The 21,359-nt window shown below is 38.0% G+C and overlaps 1 protein-coding gene across 3 annotated transcripts in view; it reads left to right on the top strand.

Annotated features, from left to right (window-relative positions):
• Positions 1–20,920, top strand: part of snap25 (synaptosome associated protein 25) — a 31,754-nt gene extending 10,834 nt beyond the window's left edge. Inside the window, exons 2-8 of one of the 3 annotated variants that reach the window (XM_023952808.1) lie at positions 3,396–3,539; positions 4,393–4,434; positions 7,744–7,792; positions 11,439–11,556; positions 16,640–16,759; positions 17,948–18,092; positions 19,300–20,920. In XM_023952808.1, coding sequence (XP_023808576.1) covers positions 3,468–3,539; positions 4,393–4,434; positions 7,744–7,792; positions 11,439–11,556; positions 16,640–16,759; positions 17,948–18,092; positions 19,300–19,368 — 615 coding nt within the window. In that variant the 5' untranslated portion in view covers positions 3,396–3,467 and the 3' untranslated portion in view covers positions 19,369–20,920. Of the gene's footprint in view, positions 1–3,395; positions 3,540–4,392; positions 4,435–7,743; positions 7,793–11,095; positions 11,214–11,438; positions 11,557–16,639; positions 16,760–17,947; positions 18,093–19,299 lie in introns of all 3 variants that reach the window. The other 2 variants (XM_023952810.1, XM_023952809.1) reach the window with 2 other exon arrangements.
• The last annotated feature ends 439 nt before the right edge of the window (positions 20,921–21,359 follow it).

The raw sequence follows: 21,359 nt of genomic DNA, 5'->3' as shown, positions 1-21,359 counted from the left end.
TTTTGATCCATAAATGCAATCAAGCTGCTAATAAGTAACTTTGGCCCCAAGTTATAAAGTGAGGGTGCACACCTGTGTTTCCTCTTAGACAGCAGCATGGAGATAAGGTTGTGTGCTCAGTGCATTGTGTGTGCCTGCACGGATTTGATTTTCCATTTCCTGGACTTTACTGTTGCCGTCAGGTTAGAGGGTCAGGCAGCTTACCTTTTACCGCCATAAATGTCAGGAGGAAGGTAATGCCTGATGACAGGGTGACAGAACTGGGGGATAAAGGCCATGTGGGTGGGTGTTGACCCTGAGCAGCGACCACACAAAGGTGGATCTCCCTGCTCCCCGGTCAATGCATGAGATGTGAAAAATGTTGATTTTCAGCGTTTTCCCCCAACGGAACAAGGAGGTTTGGAGCCACCTGTGCAGCAGGCTTTATACAGAAATGTGTCTCTATCTGTCATACTGTGCATCTCTCATGCCTCAATGGTCCTCAACATTTAATATTCCACTTGTTCTTCAGCCATCCCCTTTATTCTTCCTCCTGTTTACTTGCATCAGAAATCACCTGATCGTGCTGCAAAAAAGAGCAAGAAAAGCTAAACTATAAGCATGGCTGTGACTCAAGGGGGGCAAATGCCGACAACAACTTTGGATCATTGTGTTGTGACGACTAAAGTCACTTTAACAATTAGCTAAAGTGAGGATAAAGCATTGCACACACTCTCTGATAAACCGAAGCAGCTTTGGATAAAAAATTTAAGTAATCTAAAACCACCATTCGATTTTTTAACCTTTTTTTTTAAATAATTAATGATAAAATATTCAATTCTAATAATAAATTATACTAAAATCATTACAGATCTCCATGTTTTTCTGCTCCTGCTTCCTAAGACAATAGAGGTTTGCTTCTGAAGCCTCAATATATTTTGCCTTTACGGTCATCTTGGCAGATAGTGGAATCCCCGAACCTTAAAGATTCTGCAAGCTACATGTCAATCAAAAGGCCACACCCCTTCCATTTTGCACTGTAAATTAAAAAAGATTAAGTTTGTGAAAAAAAACTCCCCCAGATAATATAAGCAGAGATGAAATGAGATGATTGCTACTGAAAAAGATAATCCAAAAATAATTTTGAAAAATCTCTCACAATAAAAGTGAAAAAGTTGTAAACATATGAGCTTAAAATCTGCCAGTGTGTTATATCAAAGTTATACAGTGGTAAAGTGGGGGGAATAGTGGAGCAGCCTCTTTTTATGTAATACATTAAAACAAGGAAAAAAAGTTTGGGAAACCGTTTATTTTCTTTCGTGAAATTTGATGGCTTTACATTGAAGTATAAGAAATCAGCAAAAATAAATAAATAAAAACAACCAGTGGTTTAAACTGACTTGGCTCCATTTACTTTAATCTTTTTAACTAGTCTTGAACAGGAATTCAAAGTGTTGCTTTACTTTTTTTTATTTTAAAATCATGACGCTTAAAGTATAAAACATAGTTTTGAAATCTGCCTCCCCTCTTTAAAAACTTTATTTAAATGTTCATCATCCAGTTTATTGGGTTTTTGTTTGTAATATTTATTTTATAGATGTTTTGATCACCAGAATTTAGCTTTTATTACATCAAAAAATGTAATTGATGTGGGTGTTTAATTAAAACATAAGCATTTTTTATTTAACTATAAGAAAAGCTATAAAAATAAATGTTTTTTTAACCTCTTAAAACCTAGCTTTCCGCATCTATAGACATCACTTTTTGGGCTATATTACCACGGTTGTTAAAGTGTTTAACTGGGACTCTGTAACTATGTATGTAGAGGATTAGCTCAAGTATTAAGAGGTTAACGGAAGCCTTCAGAATGAGTCTGTTTTTTAAATAAGAATTCGGGGAAAGAATTTATTTTATATAGTGCAAAAATTACCTTTTTTTAATCAAAAGACTTTTGTTTTATCCATTATTTGATCAATGTGATGCTGACATGTATTCTTGCCAGCTTTACCCTCTTACTTGCCCTTTAATTTTAGAGTCAGTATTAGTATTATTATTGACAAAAGATTAAAATATCATCAATACAACATTCTTTAAGCATTGCAGCATGCTTAAAGAAGCAAAAATACATCAAACTGGCACATTCTCTGCGTGAATAAAGAAGAAACATTTCATGAATATAGAAGGTAGTCTTCAGTTAAAATCCAATCACTAAAATAGTCTTTGTTAGTCATGATAACCTGGAAAACAACTACTTGTTTGTTACCATTTTGTTGCTTTTTAACTACAGCTATCAAGATTTCTTTCTTGTCATCTATTTGGTGGGAAGAAAACCTGGAAAGAAATTTTCCCCTTTTGCTTTTAAAACCTGATTTCTGTGTTGGGTTGTGTAACTGCAGACAATGAAGGCTGTTCTTGTCCCAGCAGTTTATTTATTTTTTTCAAACATCAAGCTCTCAGATATGCTGACCACTCGCGGGGTTTATGTAAGCCAACATGGCTGCCGTGAAGCAGTACTGGAAGGAAAGGAAAGGAGAGAGGGAGAAGCATAAAGAGTGTGCATGCACTGGTTTACTGATTAAGTGCTGCGATAAACTGAGCATGTGCAGAGATGCAGCCTCTGAAGTGATCTTATTTTATGTGATCTTGTCATGAAATGTTATGCTTTTCAGAGATAGATGCTTTATTGTCTTTGCAGTAAAAAAAAATATCTTTAAATTAGATGCATCTGAGTGACAGCAGAACAGAATGGTGACCAGTGAGACCGGATGACTGCAAAATTAGACTGTGTAAATGTAAAATTAATCTGCTGCTTCTGCTTCTTTAATCTGCCGAAATAATCCACAGATTTACAATCTGAATTAGCTGTTTTAATGGCCAGATCAATGCAGAATGTGAGAGATGCTTGATTTGGTGCACCTAGGTGTCTCCATGCACATTTAATCTGTAATCCATGATAAAACTATCCTACCGGTTACACTGAATGACACCATAGAAGGATTAGCCAGGAAAACGAAGCAGGACTCCCAAAAGAGGTTTATAGACGCTACAAAGTTCAACTGAGAGGTTGACAAACATGGATGCCCTACGCACATATCCGTTGGATCTAGCAAACTCATTGGACACATGACAAGTTGTTTCACGATCATCGTTCAGGGCCCGTTCCTGGTAATCCTGTGTTCAGCGATGCTCCATCATCATGTGCTGCCAATCTTCAGAAAATCCTTCTCCCTGTCTAATGCCAGCAATTTACCTCAAACATCACTCCATTTTAACCACAGACTGTGTCCTTTATGCACCTTTCAAAATAACTGCTGTATTGTATTTGTGTCCAAAAGGCTGCAAAGTTTACATCTTAAGGAATCTGGTTTCTAAATCCAGCTTTCTGTGCTAAATGCTCGGTGTTTTTGTGCTTCCAGGTAACCCCTGACTCCCATTAGGATCTTCTCTTCCCTGTTGGAGACCTTCTCCACCCCCCAAATCCAGCAGCCATGGCAGAGGACGCAGACATGCGCAATGAGCTGTCAGACATGCAGCAGCGGGCTGACCAGCTAGCCGATGAGGTGAGAGCGACGCTCAGATGAGCTCAAAAAGCGTACATCAACGAGCATGCATGACTTGAAGCAAAACCTCTGCGCACTTCATGTTGTTATACGCCACAAATTCATGTGTCTGTGTGAACGCCACACACGTGCACACATGCTCCAGTCGCCTCCAGCTCCACATATGACTCACAGTTGTGCAGTTGAGCGGAATGCTAAACACAGATGTGCACACATATGCATGGATGTCAGCTGGGCACTAAATGGTGAAAGCAGCAAAACAGTCTCAGTCATTTCCAACAGCTTTGGGATCTGCATTCATTTTGGTAATTAGACTCAAAAACAGGAATGCAAAGAAAAGAAAACTTAAATATGACTGAAATATTTATATATGCAGCTGCTAGATATAAACTCTATTCCTTAGTTTTTATTATTCTAAATCCTGATGAAACATACCAAAGTGAAGGGCAAAATTTCTCAGTCTGCTGTTGTTCTGAGCTGTGCACTTCTCGGAAAGAGAACTGGAACATGCGCTCACATATGTACCGGTGCACGGGCTAATAATAGGTGTCCTCCAGTCAGAGAGGGGAGGGATCAAAGCCTGCTTTTATAACAAAAGTAAAGTTATTTTTATCCGCAGTGCTGCGGCGCTCTTAATGAGAACCAAACAAGTTCCAAAAGAAAACTCAGTTTGATTCCTCACACATGACCAGATAGAGATTTACACATCTATTACAACTGAAGATCCTTTTACGTGCATGAACATTTTCAGTACAATTCAGCATTTGCACCTCATGTGTCCTTATAATCTCTGTTTAGAGCTGTTTCCTGTCATTTGAGCATCACTCTAATAGAAGTTTTCATTTCCCTGCAGTCACTGGAGAGCACTCGCCGCATGCTGCAGCTGGTGGAAGAGGTAAGAGGCAGCCATGATGGAGCTGACACAATGACCTGTGTGTGCACTAAAGTTTCATTAGGAGCCTATAAAGGTGATGATTTAACACAATGGTCCCCATCTCACTTTTTTCGTGTCACAAAAAGTAAATATTAAGAAAGCAACCTACTTTTTACTTTACTTTACTTACTATTTATAATCTGATTCTGAAGGAAATTTTATTTTAGAAAACTAAATTCCCCACCACATCCAACTTATTCTTGATGCATGTTAAGTAACTCGGTCACGCATGAAAAATCTGTCTGCTACTTTCTTAAAGAAGCTGCGCTACATCAAAACCCCTGAGCTGGCAAATTTAACAAAAAACAAATGTATTTGGAAAAGCCTCTTTTGACAAAAAAGATCCAGTGAGGAAATAGAAGAGCCTTCGATTTCAAAAGAAAAGAAAGCTGCATTTAACAGACTAAAACCAGGAATCTTTACTCCAAAAATTGATTTATTGCAACAGTTGTTCCCAACATAATTTTGATGAATAATATTAAGCAACTGGCTGTCTAATGTTACGAGGATGCTGCTGATAAAATTCCTAAAACGGTCGATTCACATTTATGATTATAATTGGAAAATATCTGTTTTAGTGACCCTTTTTTTGTGTATGGAGTGGAGCAGGAAGCCCGTCAATTAGTTTCTAAATCACAAATACAATCTTTCAACTGGCATCTTTTTATCTGCTCCTGATTCACAACGATTGTAATAAAGAAATAGTCAGAAATGCAATTTAGAGTTCAATTTTCTTTAAATATGTCCTCCATCAGAAGGAAAAAGGCCGCAAAAACATGTTAAAGGTACCAAAAACACAATTTTTGTTAACCTGAATACAAGCTGTAAAAATGCTTGTTAAACAATGTGTTTTGTGAGATGCTGCTAGCTTCAGCTTCTCGTAGGGAGCAACACTTCTCACACTCGACAAAGTGGCTCCATTTCAGGTGTTGAAGGAAATTTGTCATACTCCCATTTCAAGTAGGAACAGTCCTCCAACTGATTTTGCAGTGTGTGGTTTGTTACTCCAAGACGGAAGTTGCGAAACCAAACTGGTTCTATAGAACTGAAGAAATTGTTCCTGCTCTGCCTCTTAGCTGGCTGCCATTTCAAACGACTGAGCGTAGTGAGAGACCTTAATTCAAACAAAAAAAGCCCAAGAGAGCAGAGTGATGTGGGAGAAAAAATCCAAATTTTCCCAAAAGTAATTTTGCTTAAGTTCAAATTAATTGATACCTTCGATTTACCTTCGATTTTTCTTTTTCAATGCTGAATCAATTTTTATGTGCAAATATTTTTCAGGTGCTCAAAATTATTTATCCCTCATGATTTAAAGTGATAGAGGTTTGGATTTTGAAGAAGGCCCACTGGGATGTTGGTGCCAGGGATCTTCAAAAAAAAAAAAAAAGCCCAAGAGCAACTTTTTATTCCTAAATGAACTTGTTAAAAGTCAAAGCTTTACTCTTAAGTCTCTGAACTTACTGGTCTGTTTGCCGATCACATCAGGTGTTGACAATAATGTAGGAACGGCATTCAAAATTGAACTTGATGGCTTCAACAAAATTTTAAAATCAAATGGAGATTTACTGGGAAGCAGCAAGAGCAAACATCAGATAAACAGATGGAGGAGGGAGGGAAGACGAGGGCCTCAGCGAGGCATGGAAGGACAGAGGGGCGGCGCACAGATATCTTCTGCCGCTCTCAAGGTCACATTGATCTGTCTCACTGTAGCTCCACCCCTAAAACTGCCCCGGGTGGAGGCAGACAGAGGAGACGAGAGAAAGGGGGAAAGTTTTACTGCTCCTTCAGGGTGATAGAACACCACAGAGATGAAGAGCAGGGAGAGAGAGGGAAAAATGAGGCACCAAACATCAAGCGCACATTAAAGAAAAAAACGCCCGAGAGAGTCAGCTTTAGCTGGCCTTGGCTGGAAAAATCAATACGTGAGAAAATAGAGGAAGTAAGCAAGGCAGACATCAGCTTTGTGATTAAAAACATTCATCTTCCGTGGATGTAACCTTCTTAGAAATAGCCAGAATGAAGCTTTCTGGAATAATTGCAAATAGACAAAAACAAAAGATTGATACAAAGTAATTGAAGTGCTCAACACCTTTTTGTGAGATCTGTGTCAAGTCTTTTGGTCACATATTCTTGATATTTATGAGGTTTCTAAGCAAGAGATGAAAAAACTTGCAGAATCGTTTTCCTTCATGATATCCGTTTGGATTTCTTTCAAACTGCTGAGAAAGCAGCTCAGTGGAAAGTGCAGAATATGAAAGCATTCTTGTGTGTCAGTAAGTGGGCGTTTACACTCACACAACATAATTGTAGCTATCGGGTCAGAGCAGGTGCAACATTTCACCTCACCAGACATTCATAATAAGATGTAAAGGAGAAAAGGTTGGGAAAAAGTGTTAGTTCTGAGAATGTTTGGAGGTTTTTTTAGTTAAAGGGGAATTTTGCAGGATTTATTTAGCCTTTAAAGACCCACTCCGATCACTTTGATTTATTTTCAAAGGGTTCCCAGCTGTTTATTAACTATGATTAAGTCGTTTTTAGCCTTATAAAAAGTGTCATTTTCTGAGAGACAGTTTCTGCAGAGCGACAGGAGTTTATTAGAAATTCGCCTCTGAGTTGTCTGCACGACTTTTGGCGCAGTGATAATCTATGTAAAAAGAAAAGTTTGTAAAAGGGAATAATCCGTTTTTTCAAAGCAAAACTCATTTAACCCTCGGACACCAGAGCTCTGGTGACACCTAAATAGAACTCTGACTATTTATGCAATCAACGTGAATACGCTGATTCTGACACAGAGAAAAGCAACACATTACTAACGTAAAGTGTTACAATACAGCACTTTTTGCGTTGATTGCATAAACGGTTGACGAGTTACAGTAGTCAAAAGAATGTAAACACTGGAGCTAAAGTTCCAGTGTAAATGGTTTAAACAAAAACCAAATCACTTAAACAAAAACATTAAAATGTCCTTTTATTGCTGCTTCTGAGATCTAAACCCTGTGGTCAAGCACAGGGGTGGGAGTATCATGTTGTGAGAGTATTTTGCTATCACAGCAAGTCATGTCACAGTAAAGTGAGGCATCATACCAGTTCCAGACTAAAATAATTAAGGTGGTTATTTAGATCTTATAAAAACAATAAAACCTTTTTGTGTCTTTTATTCTCCAAAAAACGTATTTTCTGATTTCTTTCCTGTCGCAACTAACCTTGATTTAACTCCGCCTATACTGCCCCCCCCACCCCTTTCCTCTTCTTTTTGTCTGTTTGGAATAGAGCAAAGATGCCGGCATCAGGACTTTGGTCATGCTGGATGAACAGGGAGGTAAGTCAACTAGAGAAAAGACAATAACTCATCCCCAACCAAACACTGAACTTATAATTGCTGAGATTATTTTAAATGGTCTGAGAACCTTTGTGACTGAGATGATTTGTTTTGTATGCTTATTCTTTTATTGCTTTTTCAAATTCATTTCTTTTTTCCTTCCTTATTACACAGAAGTGCCGTTATAACTACAGCTTGATTTGATGCATGGTACCTTTGATTTCTGAAGGGTGGAGGTTGTTCCTCCATTTGCCTTCCTTAACCTTTTGTTTCCTTTAGCTCACATTTTTCTTTCACCTGATAACTTTTTATTTGCCACCAGCAATTTTTGGGTAGTTTTGTTTTTTAGCCAAAAAAGACAGAAAATAATTACCTTCAAAGTGCCAAATCCTTTAAAGATGTATAATGTTGTGGAGCCACAGCTGAAAGCGGCGGCCGTAAAATTTCTAGACCGTTCTTTGATCTGTGTGTGTTGATTTGGAAGACTTCTCGTCAGTTTTTGAATCAAGCTCTGATTGCAGCCGAACAGGCCCACAATATTTTTGTTGCATAAGAAGAACGATTGATTTAACTGGTAATGACAAAATAAATATCTTTTGTCTTTCAAGCCATAAACCGATTTGTACAATCCCTGGTTGAGCAGCGACAGACACGTTTTAGAGGAGAAAACTGATGGAAAAAAGGATCAAATAAACCAAAAACAAACGGGAAGATCATTCTTAAAACAGTTTTTCAACAGGAATACCTTTGCTGAACTTTGCAGTTCAGATGAAGTAATAATCTAATCGAAAATCAAATTAAAACTCTGAAAGTTTGTTGATCTTCATAAAGGTCACATCTTTCTATAAGCAACTCAAAATATCCTAAAATTCATGCCAACCAGGGATTTTGACAAATCATAACAAGTCAGTGAACTAGTTTTCACTCCATATTTAACCGTGCCACATCCTTTTTCACACTCAGCTTGCACTGTATTTGCTTTAATCACAGCCAAAGTGGAAATGCTCTTTTTTTGTGTTGTTTCTGTGGAACAGCCACCAGCCCACTGTCCACCACATCAGCATGATAAACCAAGGCTCCTAAATCACAGCCCTAACCGATGAAAGAGCTCAAACTTCTGCTGAACTGTGTCAAACACAAGCAAAGCAGATGTCAGATCAGGAAGTTACAGTCAGTCTGCAGGCAGCACACATCCATAAAAGATAATAAAGGGCATCTCGTCATTATCCTGTCTTAATTTGCAGCCACAGCGGCCTTTAATACATTATCTACTGTTTGCTTCTGTATTATTTCAGGGATGTGTGCAGTATAAGACGCAGGCATTACTTCAGATACGGTTTTTAAATAACATTTTTTAAGTAACATCATAACATTTAATTTTACTTTATTTTGGCACCATAAGTTCTTCAATATTGAGGAAGTAGATCTGTTAGTTTTGCACGTGCCTGTAGGTGCTTAAAGTAAGACTTTTATTTTGAAGTTAAAAAACAGTAAATCCTACAAAGATGTTCAGCTTGATGGAACCATGAGAGACTATAGAGTACGAAGAAATATGTCCTTCAATGCTGAATTGTGAACTACATATTAGTTTATTGGGAGATATAAATATTCTTTTTAACAATAGTTTTATTATGGATTCAAACAAAATAAGTAATGTTTCATAAAGTAATGGAACAGCAGTGGTCAAGAACACATGCAGAAACTTTACATCAAGTCACATAAGATGTGAACAATGTTTTTTTCTTCATTTTTATTATAGGAAAATATTGAAATGCAATTTTAAAATATAAATTTAAAACAGACAGAAAATGTTGCAGAAATGTTTAAAGTATTCAGGGAAAATGGTTAGAAATTATGCTGAATACATTTTAATAACTCTTTGTTCCTGATTTTAAACTTTTCCCCAATTTTATTTAAAGATGACAGTTATGGAACCTAACTTTTTCTGGGAACTGATTTTTAACTGACCATTATTGGTTTCTGATTTGACCAATAAACACAAATGATTCATGTTTTTAATTCATTTAACACTAAAAACTCCACAGTTAAAAATAAACATTTGCTGAGATTCAAAAGTGATTAATTCTTTTCTGGGACATTTTAACTCAGAAAAGGAAAACCTTAATTTGTTTATAATTAAACCCAACAATTTGTAAGACTCTAAAAAGTAACACAAAAATAGATTCCAACATGAATAACCCAAGACTTCTTCTAAACAAGTTATACTAATACATTTTTTAAGCGTGTATGTAACCATACATTTAAAAAAGAAGCACAAGCAAAATTTTAGTCGTTTTTCCTTTTTTGTGCAATTTGGGGGTTTATTCAGTACGTAGCCCCTGCAGAGACATTGAAGAAGAGAAAAAATTGAAGTAAAACAAAAAAATTTAAGTAAAAATAATAATAATCATAATAACTTATGCTGTCTTGTTGTCTTGTTGATAGAAACAAGTTGTCTTGTTTCTATCAAATATAGGTTTCGTGTATTTTTTATTACAATTGATTTCTCTAATCTAAAATGGATTTAGGGTTTTTATTTTCTTTTTTTGTCATTTCATGTCATTCATTTTCTTTAATTTATAAAAACTTTCTTCCACTATACAGAAAATACAATGTCATGTATTTTCTCATAAAGCAAACGTTTGATTTGTCTCCAAACACCTCTGTGTTTCACAGAGTTAAGTTATGTTTAAAAAAGGAACTTTGTAGAAGTTAATAAATAGTTAAACATGCTGAAATAAATTAGATGAAATTGTTAAATGAAAGTTGACATAAGATGATACTTTTGTAAAGCTGTTACATCTTCAAATAAGACACAGTTTTTGCCATATCATTGTTAAAAAGTAACCACTGAATGGTGCAACTTTTGACCACATTAGGGAAGAAAAACCTAAATTTTAAGGTTTACGGATGTGTGCTTCCTAATATTTATTAATTTAATGAAGCAACTTTTTGTAAACCTTATTGTTAAGTGTTGCTAAGTTGTCTTTTATTCTCAGACTGCATCAGTTTGTCATCAAATCTTAAAAATTGTTTGGGATTGTCCTACATTTTTTTATTGAATGAAACACAAAACACAAATTTTATTTTGAAAATTCAGCAGGAACTCTTTGGCAGCTACAAACCTGTTTTTGGTCCCAAAAAACACATGATCGTACTGTGGAGTGTCCAGTCTAACCCTGCCACTCTCACACACAGGAAGTCCAGCCCCACAAGCACACATCTGTCAGTTTCTGCTCATCATAACTCATATTTCTGTCAATGAAATTCATTCCACTACTGTCATCCCTTTGTCCTGACCAGAGCAACTCGATCGTGTCGAAGATGGCATGAACCATATCAACCAAGACATGAAGGAAGCCGAGAAAAATTTAAAAGATTTAGGGAATTGCTGTGGGCTTTTCATATGTCCATGTAACAAGTAGGTACTGACGATGTGCCCCAGAGGTTCTTTACATATGTGGTGGCGTCCAGTTTTTCCTTTTTATTTTTTATCTTTTCTTTAACATGTTTTTTTTGGTTCAGTTCCTTCCGTCATAGTGGGTGTCTGAAGATGTTGTCTTCTCTCCTTTGTCTTCTCTTGATCTCTCTTTCTCTCTCTGCTTCTCTTCATTCTGTGGGGGATAAATGACTTGTGTTTAATCAGAGCAACTGGAGCGCATCGAGGAGGGAATGGACCAAATCAATAAGGACATGAAGGATGCAGAAAAGAATTTGAACGATCTAGGGAAATTCTGTGGTCTTTGCTCCTGTCCATGCAACAAGTAGGTGCTGCCTGCCTGCCTGCCTGCTATTTCGAAATAAGACTCAGTATCTCAGAAAAAGAAAAAGAAACATCCGGGGAAGAAGTGGCATCACCGCGGCCATCAGCCAATAATCTGCCCTGCTTCAGATTGAGATGTTTGAGGCTCTCTGTCATCCACATGAGGTGGACTCAGGAGGATAATTTTCTAGAAAACACTTCTAATCCACTCAGAAAGAGACTGTGAATTAAAGGTTAAACTGAAATAACAAACCTATATATTGATCCATTTATTAATGGAGATCTGCAGTTTGTTTTGTCACTAATTGACAAAACCTACAAAGTTCAACGACTTCATGATCTACATAAACAATAGCTAAAATTGTACCTTACTGCCCCTTTTATTGTAGAAATTCACAGCCGTTTCTCGTTTGTGCTTTCACACCAGGATGGTCCAACAAATTAGGCTCAAATTGGCAGAGAATACTAAAGCACTTTAAACCTTCATTTGGTTTGATTTGCTCCTACACTATTGACCAGACCATCTAAAAACATCATGCAGCTGATTTGTGGAAAATGGTAGTGTCCAAAATGAGCACCGACCAGGAAGAAAAACAAGCACGATGGAGAAATAAGTCCATCACATAACCGTACCTCTTCAGCGAGCGATGTTTACTCACAACTAGTTGAACACGGACGAGCAAAATGTTTCCATACACAAAATACATCACTTCCTTTATTTGGATTTTTTCCCACCATGGTTCACTTCCACGTAAACCAAACATTTTTTTTTGACAAAGCCGATTTTGCTTCTTTAGTTGAGCCAGAATTCAGATGAGTTGTCACAGGTGTTTTGGCCCAAACAGCCTAGTGTGAAAGCACCCTTTGAGTAAATCTACTTCAATCTTTTTTTAATTTTTTTTGGATTTAGGAGGACTACTTGTAAATAATAGAGCCACATGACTTTATTTTAATTATTTATTTAAACTTTAAAACTGATCAAATCCAGATCAGGCCTCAATAGGTAAATATGATATCCTCGAGACCTCGATCCTAGTTCCACATCTGACAAAAGTCCACTTGCATTCCAGTCTCAGCCAATCCTTTTAACATTTGGTCTTTAGAAAACTCCCCAGTCAATCCACAGTCTGTGCAACACTCGAAACAAACCACTGATGTCCAAATCCCATGAGGTCAAAAAGGAAAAAAACAAACCAAAGTTTTCAAGCTTTCCCCCACGCAGCATCAAAAAGTGCCTTCCCTGCCCAGTAAAAGTGCCATATTGTCTAACCTTCCACTTCTCTAAACAGCTTCATGATGAGAGTCTTTAAATGCAGGGGTATTTATTGTATTCCCACCTGCAAACACTGTATGGATCCCCTCTGAGGAAGAATATTCCAATAATGATGCATGGTGAAGAGGAAGAGTAGCATTTCTTCTGATTCTCTTCACTACTCACTACTTAGTGCAAAGAAAAGGAAAAAATTAGTAATCATGTGTCTGAATTGCATTAAAATGTTCTTTTAGGGTCTAGGGAGGAGTGAGAGAATTCAGACACAGCTCCTTCTGCAGCTATTGGCCAATAAAAGCATTAACATATTTACCCAAAAGAATCAAAGAGCACGGTTCAGAAGCCTCTTGACGTCTTACATCCTTTATAAAATGAAACCTTTGCTGGAAATGTGCTGATCTCAGTCCCAAAAAAGGCTTTGGCCAGTCTGGTCCAGGACAGTTTGACACTTCTCCTCATCTGCATGATCTTCTACCACCACCGCACCGTGCTAACATCCAGTAAACCCTCACCTTTTTGCAGGCCACGATACCTCCCTGTTCCCCTCTCCCCCCACCTAAAACAACCCCTTCCTGCTCCGAGCGCCAATGACATGGAATGACTGGCGAGCATGACCCTTGGAATGCTCATGCATGCATGACGATGCAACTCATAACAGAAATGCTGCCTGCGACAATGCTCTTATTTACGGTAAAAAAGGGAGTTGATGAAGCCTTTTTTTTGTTCTTTTATTTCTGTTTAATAATTTTAAATAAAGGAATAAATAGTATTCCAAAATGTGTTTTTGATCTCAAAAGTCTTAAATAGGTTAAATGTTGTTTACAAGAAAAACAATGCAACATTAAAGACCCACTCTGACCACGCTGATTTATTTTAAAAGCAATGATCTCTAATAATTGTTTTTAGCCAATTTTTTTTTTAAATGTTTCGTTTTCTAGGACATAGTTTCTGCAGAGTGGCAGTAGTTCATTCGAAGATTTGCCTCTGAGTTGTGGGTGGGACTGTTGGGCTAGAGCAAACCACACAAGTAGTTGGAGGTTTGGAAGGAATCATTGAAAACAGGTAGTTAATTTTTGGGAGAATCGTCATCCCAGCGTATTTTCTGTCACAAATAAACTATTTTTAAAACTGCATATTTATCATCTGCTCCCGATTAATAACTATTCAAATAAAGAAAAACTCAGAAATGCTATTTTGAGCCAAATTTTCTTAATATTAGTCCTCCATCATCAGATCAAATGCCATAAGAACACAGAAAAAACACAATTTTCATCAGAGTGGGTCTTTAGAAATTCAATACATGCTTTTTTTGCTCTTATCGGTGAATTACATTTTCTAAACCCCGTTCAGATATCAAATATCAAATTTAAACCAAGTGCCTTGAGTGTAATATGACAAAGAGAATATTTCATGAGAAAAAAAAAAACATCAGAGCTTGAAGAAGCAAAAAAGAAGACTAAATGCATGACTCATTCACGGCACAAAAAAAAAAAACACACAGGAGGGAACTGTTTGTTTCTGTGAGAAACTAGGTCAGATGTGTGCAGTCAGGTGTCGTCAAAGATCCACTCAAAGCTTGGTTTGTCGAAATTTTATATCCTGCCTCTCCACCTCTTGTCTCGCACATGGCGCCGTGTGGGGATCCAGCTCGCTGTCCCTCTGCCCCCACCCTCCAGTCGGTTGTACAGCAGCATCTCTGCAGTGGCACCTCTCCTGCAGAGCACTGTGCTGAACGAGCCTCTCTCCTGCACGAGCGACTCAACAGCACTGTTGGCTTAGACCTTCTCCTGCAGGGCACTCACTCTCATGTAGGTCAGTCTTATCTGATAGTGGCGTGTTAGCCTGCTGGGACGACAGCCTCAAACTGACTGCACACATGTTCTGGAGGTAAAAGCATCAAATTAAAAACATGATCATTTTTTTTGCTGGGATTTTGGAGTTGTGCAGCTCGCTGTATTTTTAATCTTCTCTGCACTTGGGGTGTCTGTTGGAATTAGCTGACTTTGAGGTGCTTTAAGTCTTTTTTTAAATCAGTCTGCCTCTGATTGGCCTGCAAGATTGCTCAAGGAATGAAGTGGAGAAAATGAGTTTAGTTTCACGGCGGGAATTCACAGTGCACAGAGAACTTAATCAGATCATCTCAAGTCAATCACAGAAAACCTGATTACATGTGTGCAAAACATCCGATCCCAGAGAGCAGAGGGTAGATTGCAAAATTAAGATGGAAAAAGAACATGTCCAAAGCAGAAAGATGAATAGAAAGGCTAGAAGAAATCAAGGAATCAAAGCATGGGCCCAGTGAATGCTTGCCAAAGTGTAGTGTCAGCGGGGACAGAGCTTGCCTCAGTCCATCTCTATTAATAAATGCAGTGTAGGAGGCAGAACCGTCATCATCCATGATGCAGCTAGAATCCAACTTCGCAGTGGTAAACAAAGCCCAGAAATGATCATCAAGACAGCAAAAAAGGCTAAAAAGATCCACTCCAATCATCTTTTAATCTATTGTAAAAGCATTCCCAGAGGTCTCTTAAAGTGTAATTATGTTGTTGTTTTAGTCAAAATCTAAAAACCTGTGTCGTTTTTTAGGACCTAGTTTCTGCAGGGTGACAATAGTTAAATAGAAATTGACCCAACCTCACTTCCCATCATCCATCATAGCAGGGAGGTTGAAGCCTCTACGTCAATACAAATATTTTCGAACTGCATTTTTTGTCTGCTCCTGATTTAAATTAAAAAAATATACTCAGAAATGCAATGTTAAGCTTAATTTTTCTAATTTATGTCCTCCACCATCAGGAAAAGGCAAAAAAAACATGTTAAAAACTGAATTTTCACTGGAGTGGGTTTATAAATACAGAGACAATAACACATACAGATTCCCTCCAATCTTGACGGTTTTCTGCCAGATGAGACAGAGTGAGGCGACATTTTCAAAGCCATGCTGCTAAGCTGTGGTGTGGCGTGTTAGCACGGCTGTGTTTGACGAGAGGCAGGAATGATTTTTGGATGGCAGGTGTCATGCTGTCAAAACCTCCGTCGCACTCATTGCTGTGACGCCAAATGGTCAAAAGAACTCTGCCAGGGAAAGGGAAAGTGAGGTCAAAAATATTTAAATAATCTAAAGCTAACATGGGGTAGGGGTAGAGGGGGGTGCTATTGAAAATGAAATGTCCAAAAGGGGTTTTTATTCTCCAGTGACTCCCTCCAGTGTCTTATTATGTTTCATTTCCTTTTGTTGTTTGGCAGTTTGTCCTCAGCATTGGTCGTCGTCCCTCCTGAGAATGTGACCGTTCTGTACTCTGTGTTGTGTGTCCGCCAAAGGCTTGTCTATGTGTTACTGTGGGAGCGGGATGGGGGTTTGTCACTGCAACGATGCAGGAGGGAACCTGTTGCAAGAAAGAATCAGTGAAGGAAATAATGGAGATGCATGTGTAGATAATATATGGGATGCTATAATAATGGAAGTGGCCTGTTTCACTTTAACTGTAGCCCTTCTGCACTTTTTTTAACAGTTTGCACCTACTAAACCCAATTTACCAACCAGTCCATGCTTGCTATGCTTTGCTTGAATTGAATTGTAGTCCCCCCCCCCTCCATTTATTTATGTGCTGGATGCATGAAACCAATTAACACATTTGTGCCAGCCTGACCGTGCCACATGCAGTTGACCAAAGAGCTGTTGCAGTGCCTCAAACCCAAGGCTCTCCTTGTAGACTCAAGAGAAGCCAGTCAGGTTGAGGTAGATGATGAGTGTCCCTCCTAAGCTGCTAAGTAATGGTCTGTCTTCGCACTCCACACTGCTATCACCATCAAGGATGAAGAGCGGCGCCAGCAAGGCCTGGGGGAACAATCAGGATGGGGTGGTGGCCAGCCAGCCCGCCCGTGTGGTGGACGAGCGTGAACAGATGGCCATCAGCGGAGGCTTCATTCGTAGGTAAGGAATGAGGCGGAGACCCAAATCAGAGATCCAACCGATGAAAAAAAGGATCATAAAGTTCATTCGATGCCAGTAGTTTGCCAAAAGCTAGCTAAATGGTAAAGGGCATATATTTGTACAGTCCTTTATCGTTAGAAGCGCTTTACAGTCACAGTCCTGTTCACCCATGAACACACATACAATGATGGTGGCTCCACTGTTGAAAACTGGCACCAACCTAAGACCACCAGGAGCAATGTGGTGTTCATTGTCTTGCTCAAGTACACTTCGACACAGGAGCAGGCAAGGTTGAAACTGAACCTGCGATCTCCTGATCAGAGGTTCACGGCTCTACTACTGTACATGAGAAAAATCTGTATTTTCAGTTGAACCTCAGGTACTTCAGGTTTCCTAGTGGAACCACAAGGACTACAACTTTGAAAATAAAAAAAACATCTTTGTCTGTACCACCAGATTATTCCTTTACTGATTATGGCTAAGTTTTTTTACTTGGTAGAAATGCTAAAATATTTTGACCATCAATTGATCTAACAGACAAGACTCTCAGAAGTGTGTAGATTGATTCATTCATTTATTCATCATGTTGACCCTCAACCCCATCCTCAGTGCTGCCCACCTTTCCAATCTTCAACTTGCCAATTGGCAATCTTCTCCAACCCCAAATTTTGGATGGCCTCTGAGAAAAATCCAGGCCCATAGGAACAAGCCTCATCTTCTTGGACAACGGAGGTTTTGGACTTACTCCTACAATGTGGAGACACTGGCTACAGATCCAGCGCCTCAGGCTCTATGCTCTGCGGTGGTGACACCAGACAGCACCAAAGGCTCAAAACAAGAGTCCTTTTGTAAACTGTTCAATTTAGTTCTATTCTATAAAAGTATCTTTCTACACACTATTTAAAAAAGAAAGAGGAAGTTCAAATTCGTCGACAAGAACAATCATTACATCAAATAAACTGTCTACCAAATATGATTCCCTCCAAAAAACCTTTTCAACACTCAGTCAGACATGAAAGATCTAATTTTTGATCAATATTTCTTTCATTTTTTTATATTTCGATCCAATTCATTTTTTTTAATTGTTGTGAGGGACCCCCAAAGAGTGTTGTTGTGTGGGTGGAGGATAAGGTTTGGTCTTCCTGCAGACCCTTAAGGGTTCTTATGTGGCCTCGTTGTTGCACGCAGGGTAACAGAAGACGCTCGGGAAAATGAAATGGACGAGAACCTGGAGCAGGTGGGTGGCATCATTGGCAACCTGCGCCACATGGCCCTGGATATGGGCAACGAGATCGACACCCAGAACCGCCAGATCGACAGGATCATGGAGAAGGTGCAAAAAAACTCATTTTTATTCCCTCTTTTATTACATTTTGCCTCCTGTAACTTATTTTTTGTCGCCTTTTTAACCTTATAATGCCATGTTTATCAGAGCCAAATGACCCTATGTGTGCAAAAGAAAAAAACATAGTGCAGTAAAACCTTAAATGAAAGAACTGAATGGATTACAACCAGAATCTCGATAAAATGTTTTGGGTTTAACTGGAGTGCATGACAACAATGGAATCTGTGCTTTCAGCAAAGCTGAGAGAGAGACTTTAAATCATGACATTCATCGCATAGAACCAGAAATTGCACCCACTGGCGTTAAGCTACTTTAATTGTTGAGGGGAAATAAATAGTTTGATAAATCGTAATTAAATTTAGTTTAAAACTTCTGCAGGTACAATGACACAGTGACGGTTAAAACAATGCACAGAAATGCATTGTTTTAAACATAAACATAAGGAAATGGTCTTTGAGAGACACGGAAAAGAAAAATTAACCCAAGTATGAAAACCAAGTAAGGGTTAATGCCCGCCGAGGAGTGAAATATAAGGACGACGCAGAGGCCTGGACCATCTGACCCAAAACGGAGGACATTAGCTTCTGCGAAGTCCATTCAATTCTGTGTTTAAGTATTCACCCAGACCATGGTATATTGGCACTAATTTTGTAAAATTAGATAGCTTCAAAGTGTATTATTACGATGTACTTACCCCTTCATGTCTCTAATTCACAAAGTACCATGACATCCAGGACTGCACTTAATTTAATATTGCATTGGATGGAAAAAATATTGAAGAATTTTTTCTTTTGTATAAATGGAAATATAGTCAGACATGAAAGGGTTAAAGGTTAAATGTTATGAATGAACACTAGACATTGATGAGAGTAGTGATATCAGATGAGTTCATTTTATATACAATCTACCAGCTACACAATATTATATTGATTTATGTATGCGTGAGGGTAAATAAAAAAGTTTTCCTTTTTCAAGCTGTAAATGATAAAAGGGTCCCAAGCTGCATTGCAGAAAATAAAGAGAAAGTTACAACATGAAAGTGAGAAGGTTCTCTACTAGTTTGGACAGTTTATTCCATTGAAACTGATTTTTTTTTTTTACAGAGAACAGGCAAATAACTTGTGTTGAGATTTCTCATGCATCTATGAACAGACAAAACTAAAAATCTTCTCTCCCTCCTTCTCCTGCTCTCCAGGCTGATTCCAACAAGACTAGGATTGATGAAGCCAACCAGCGTGCCACAAAGATGCTGGGCAGTGGCTAAGCGCCGCCGGCCCCAGAGCACAATCTTCCCGGCGTCCCCGCGCCACACATCAGCAGGCGCTGACATGCTTTCATCATGGTCTTGACCTTCTAGGTTTGCACACATGCACATATCACACCTCCCCTTACTCATTGTAAATGCTGTTCTTCGTGTCGTCTGTCCAGCTTTTTTCAAGATGATTGTCCTCGTAAAAAGATTATTTCTATTATTCCGTATATCATTCTTTCCAAAGGTTGTACATAGTGCTGACTTGATGGCTCTCTAGCTCACTTGTGAAGTTTTTAATTCTCTTTATCATAAATATATATACACATATATACATATATATGTATATATATATATATATATAAAATAAATATTTGAAGTACTCTGAATGATAAGTATATTATAGGAATGCTCAAAAAGTTGTTTGTTTTGTTATTTTTTCCTTTCCAGTATCTCAGTATTGTCTTTGTAAAACTGTTTCCCTCCATCCGGGCTACAGTCCCGCTTTTTTTTTGGTGTTATGACAAACGAAACAGAGAGGGCAGGGGGGCGAAAAGCACCAGTTAAAGCTTTACAAAGCTGCGGCACAGCGGAGAAAGGTTTGAAAGAGCACACGCAAAGAGAAGGCAGTCGTTTTCCTTCATCGCAGTCATTCTGAGTTACTGTTATGACAATGTGCAACTTAGACTCTCTGTAGCTGTATTAGACATTGCATTCCAAGTGACGTGAATTGTGCGTTCTCTGCATGACAAATGGTAGATTTTAGTCTTATAAATAAACCATGTCTGAAAAACATATATAAAAAAATGGTAATATGGCCGTAGCAAATTGACAAAACGCATGCTCCATATTAGGACACAGTTGATCGTTCCATACTCCTGCAAGTTTGCAATAGTGCCACTCTCTGTCTTGATGATAATTACCGACTGTGACCATCTCGTTGTACAAAAATGCAAAAGGGATTCAAAGTAAAACAATAAAAAGGGTGTGATGAAGTTGGAGTGAGATACGAGGACTTGGGGTTGCAAAAATGAAAAAAAAAGAAAAAAAAAGACCTGTTTTCTAAATGATTATGCAGTTCACCGAAAAAGACGTTCTGTTGTGTTGAAAGATGAGGACTGGTTGTGTACTGTAACATAGGTTTTGGATGCTCTGACCATTAAAAAAAGTAAATAAAAGTTTGCAATGTAAAGCAAAAGACGCATATTTCTGAGAGACCTTACTTTTCTAAGACTGTACCTGTAAGTTTCTTCTCCCCGTGTGGTTTGTTATTGGTAAAAAACTAATACAGATAGTATTAAATGACAGTAACTATACTCTAAAACTGCAAACTAAAGGGTTCTTATGTTGCTTCTGTACTTTAGAACTATGCACACCAAATCGCCAACATGTTACGTAGTTCCAGTAAGGTGACTGAATCCCCAAACCTGAATGACACAATAGCAGAAACTGTGAGATTGATGTCCTCAACGCATGTAATATTAAAGACTCCCTCTCTGTATTCTGTCAGTGTGTGAAGTGGTGGGCATTTTGTAGCTAGCTAAATTGATTAAAGTAATAAACCCTAGTTGCACTTGTGTCTGTGTTTATTGGTGTCAGGTTTTAATTCACCATAGCAGCAGAAATAACCAGAATCCTTTTAATCGTGTTTGGCTTAGTCCACATTCATTACACATCATCTTGTTCAAACTATATAATCGTTGTAATCCAGTGTAATACTTTTTCATGTATTTTTTAAAATTAGTTTTTATTATTTATCTTAGTTCTTTTTTAAACTAATGATACTACCTTTTTTGTTTTCTGTTTTTCTATCTATCTATCTATCTATCTATCTATCTATCTATCTATCTATCTATCTATCTATCTATCTATCTATCTATCTATCTATCTATCTATCTATCTATCTATCTATCTATCTATCTATCTATCTATCTATCTATCTATCTATCTATCTATCCATCCATCCATCCATCCATCCATCCATCCATCCATCCATCCATCCATCC

This window comes from Oryzias latipes, chromosome 24 (genome assembly GCF_002234675.1).
Source record: "Oryzias latipes chromosome 24, ASM223467v1".
In the NCBI taxonomy this organism is placed as follows: Eukaryota; Metazoa; Chordata; class Actinopteri; order Beloniformes; family Adrianichthyidae; genus Oryzias; species Oryzias latipes.
The sequence above is the reverse complement of the archived record's forward strand: the minus strand, read 5'-3'. Positions and strand labels throughout refer to the sequence as shown.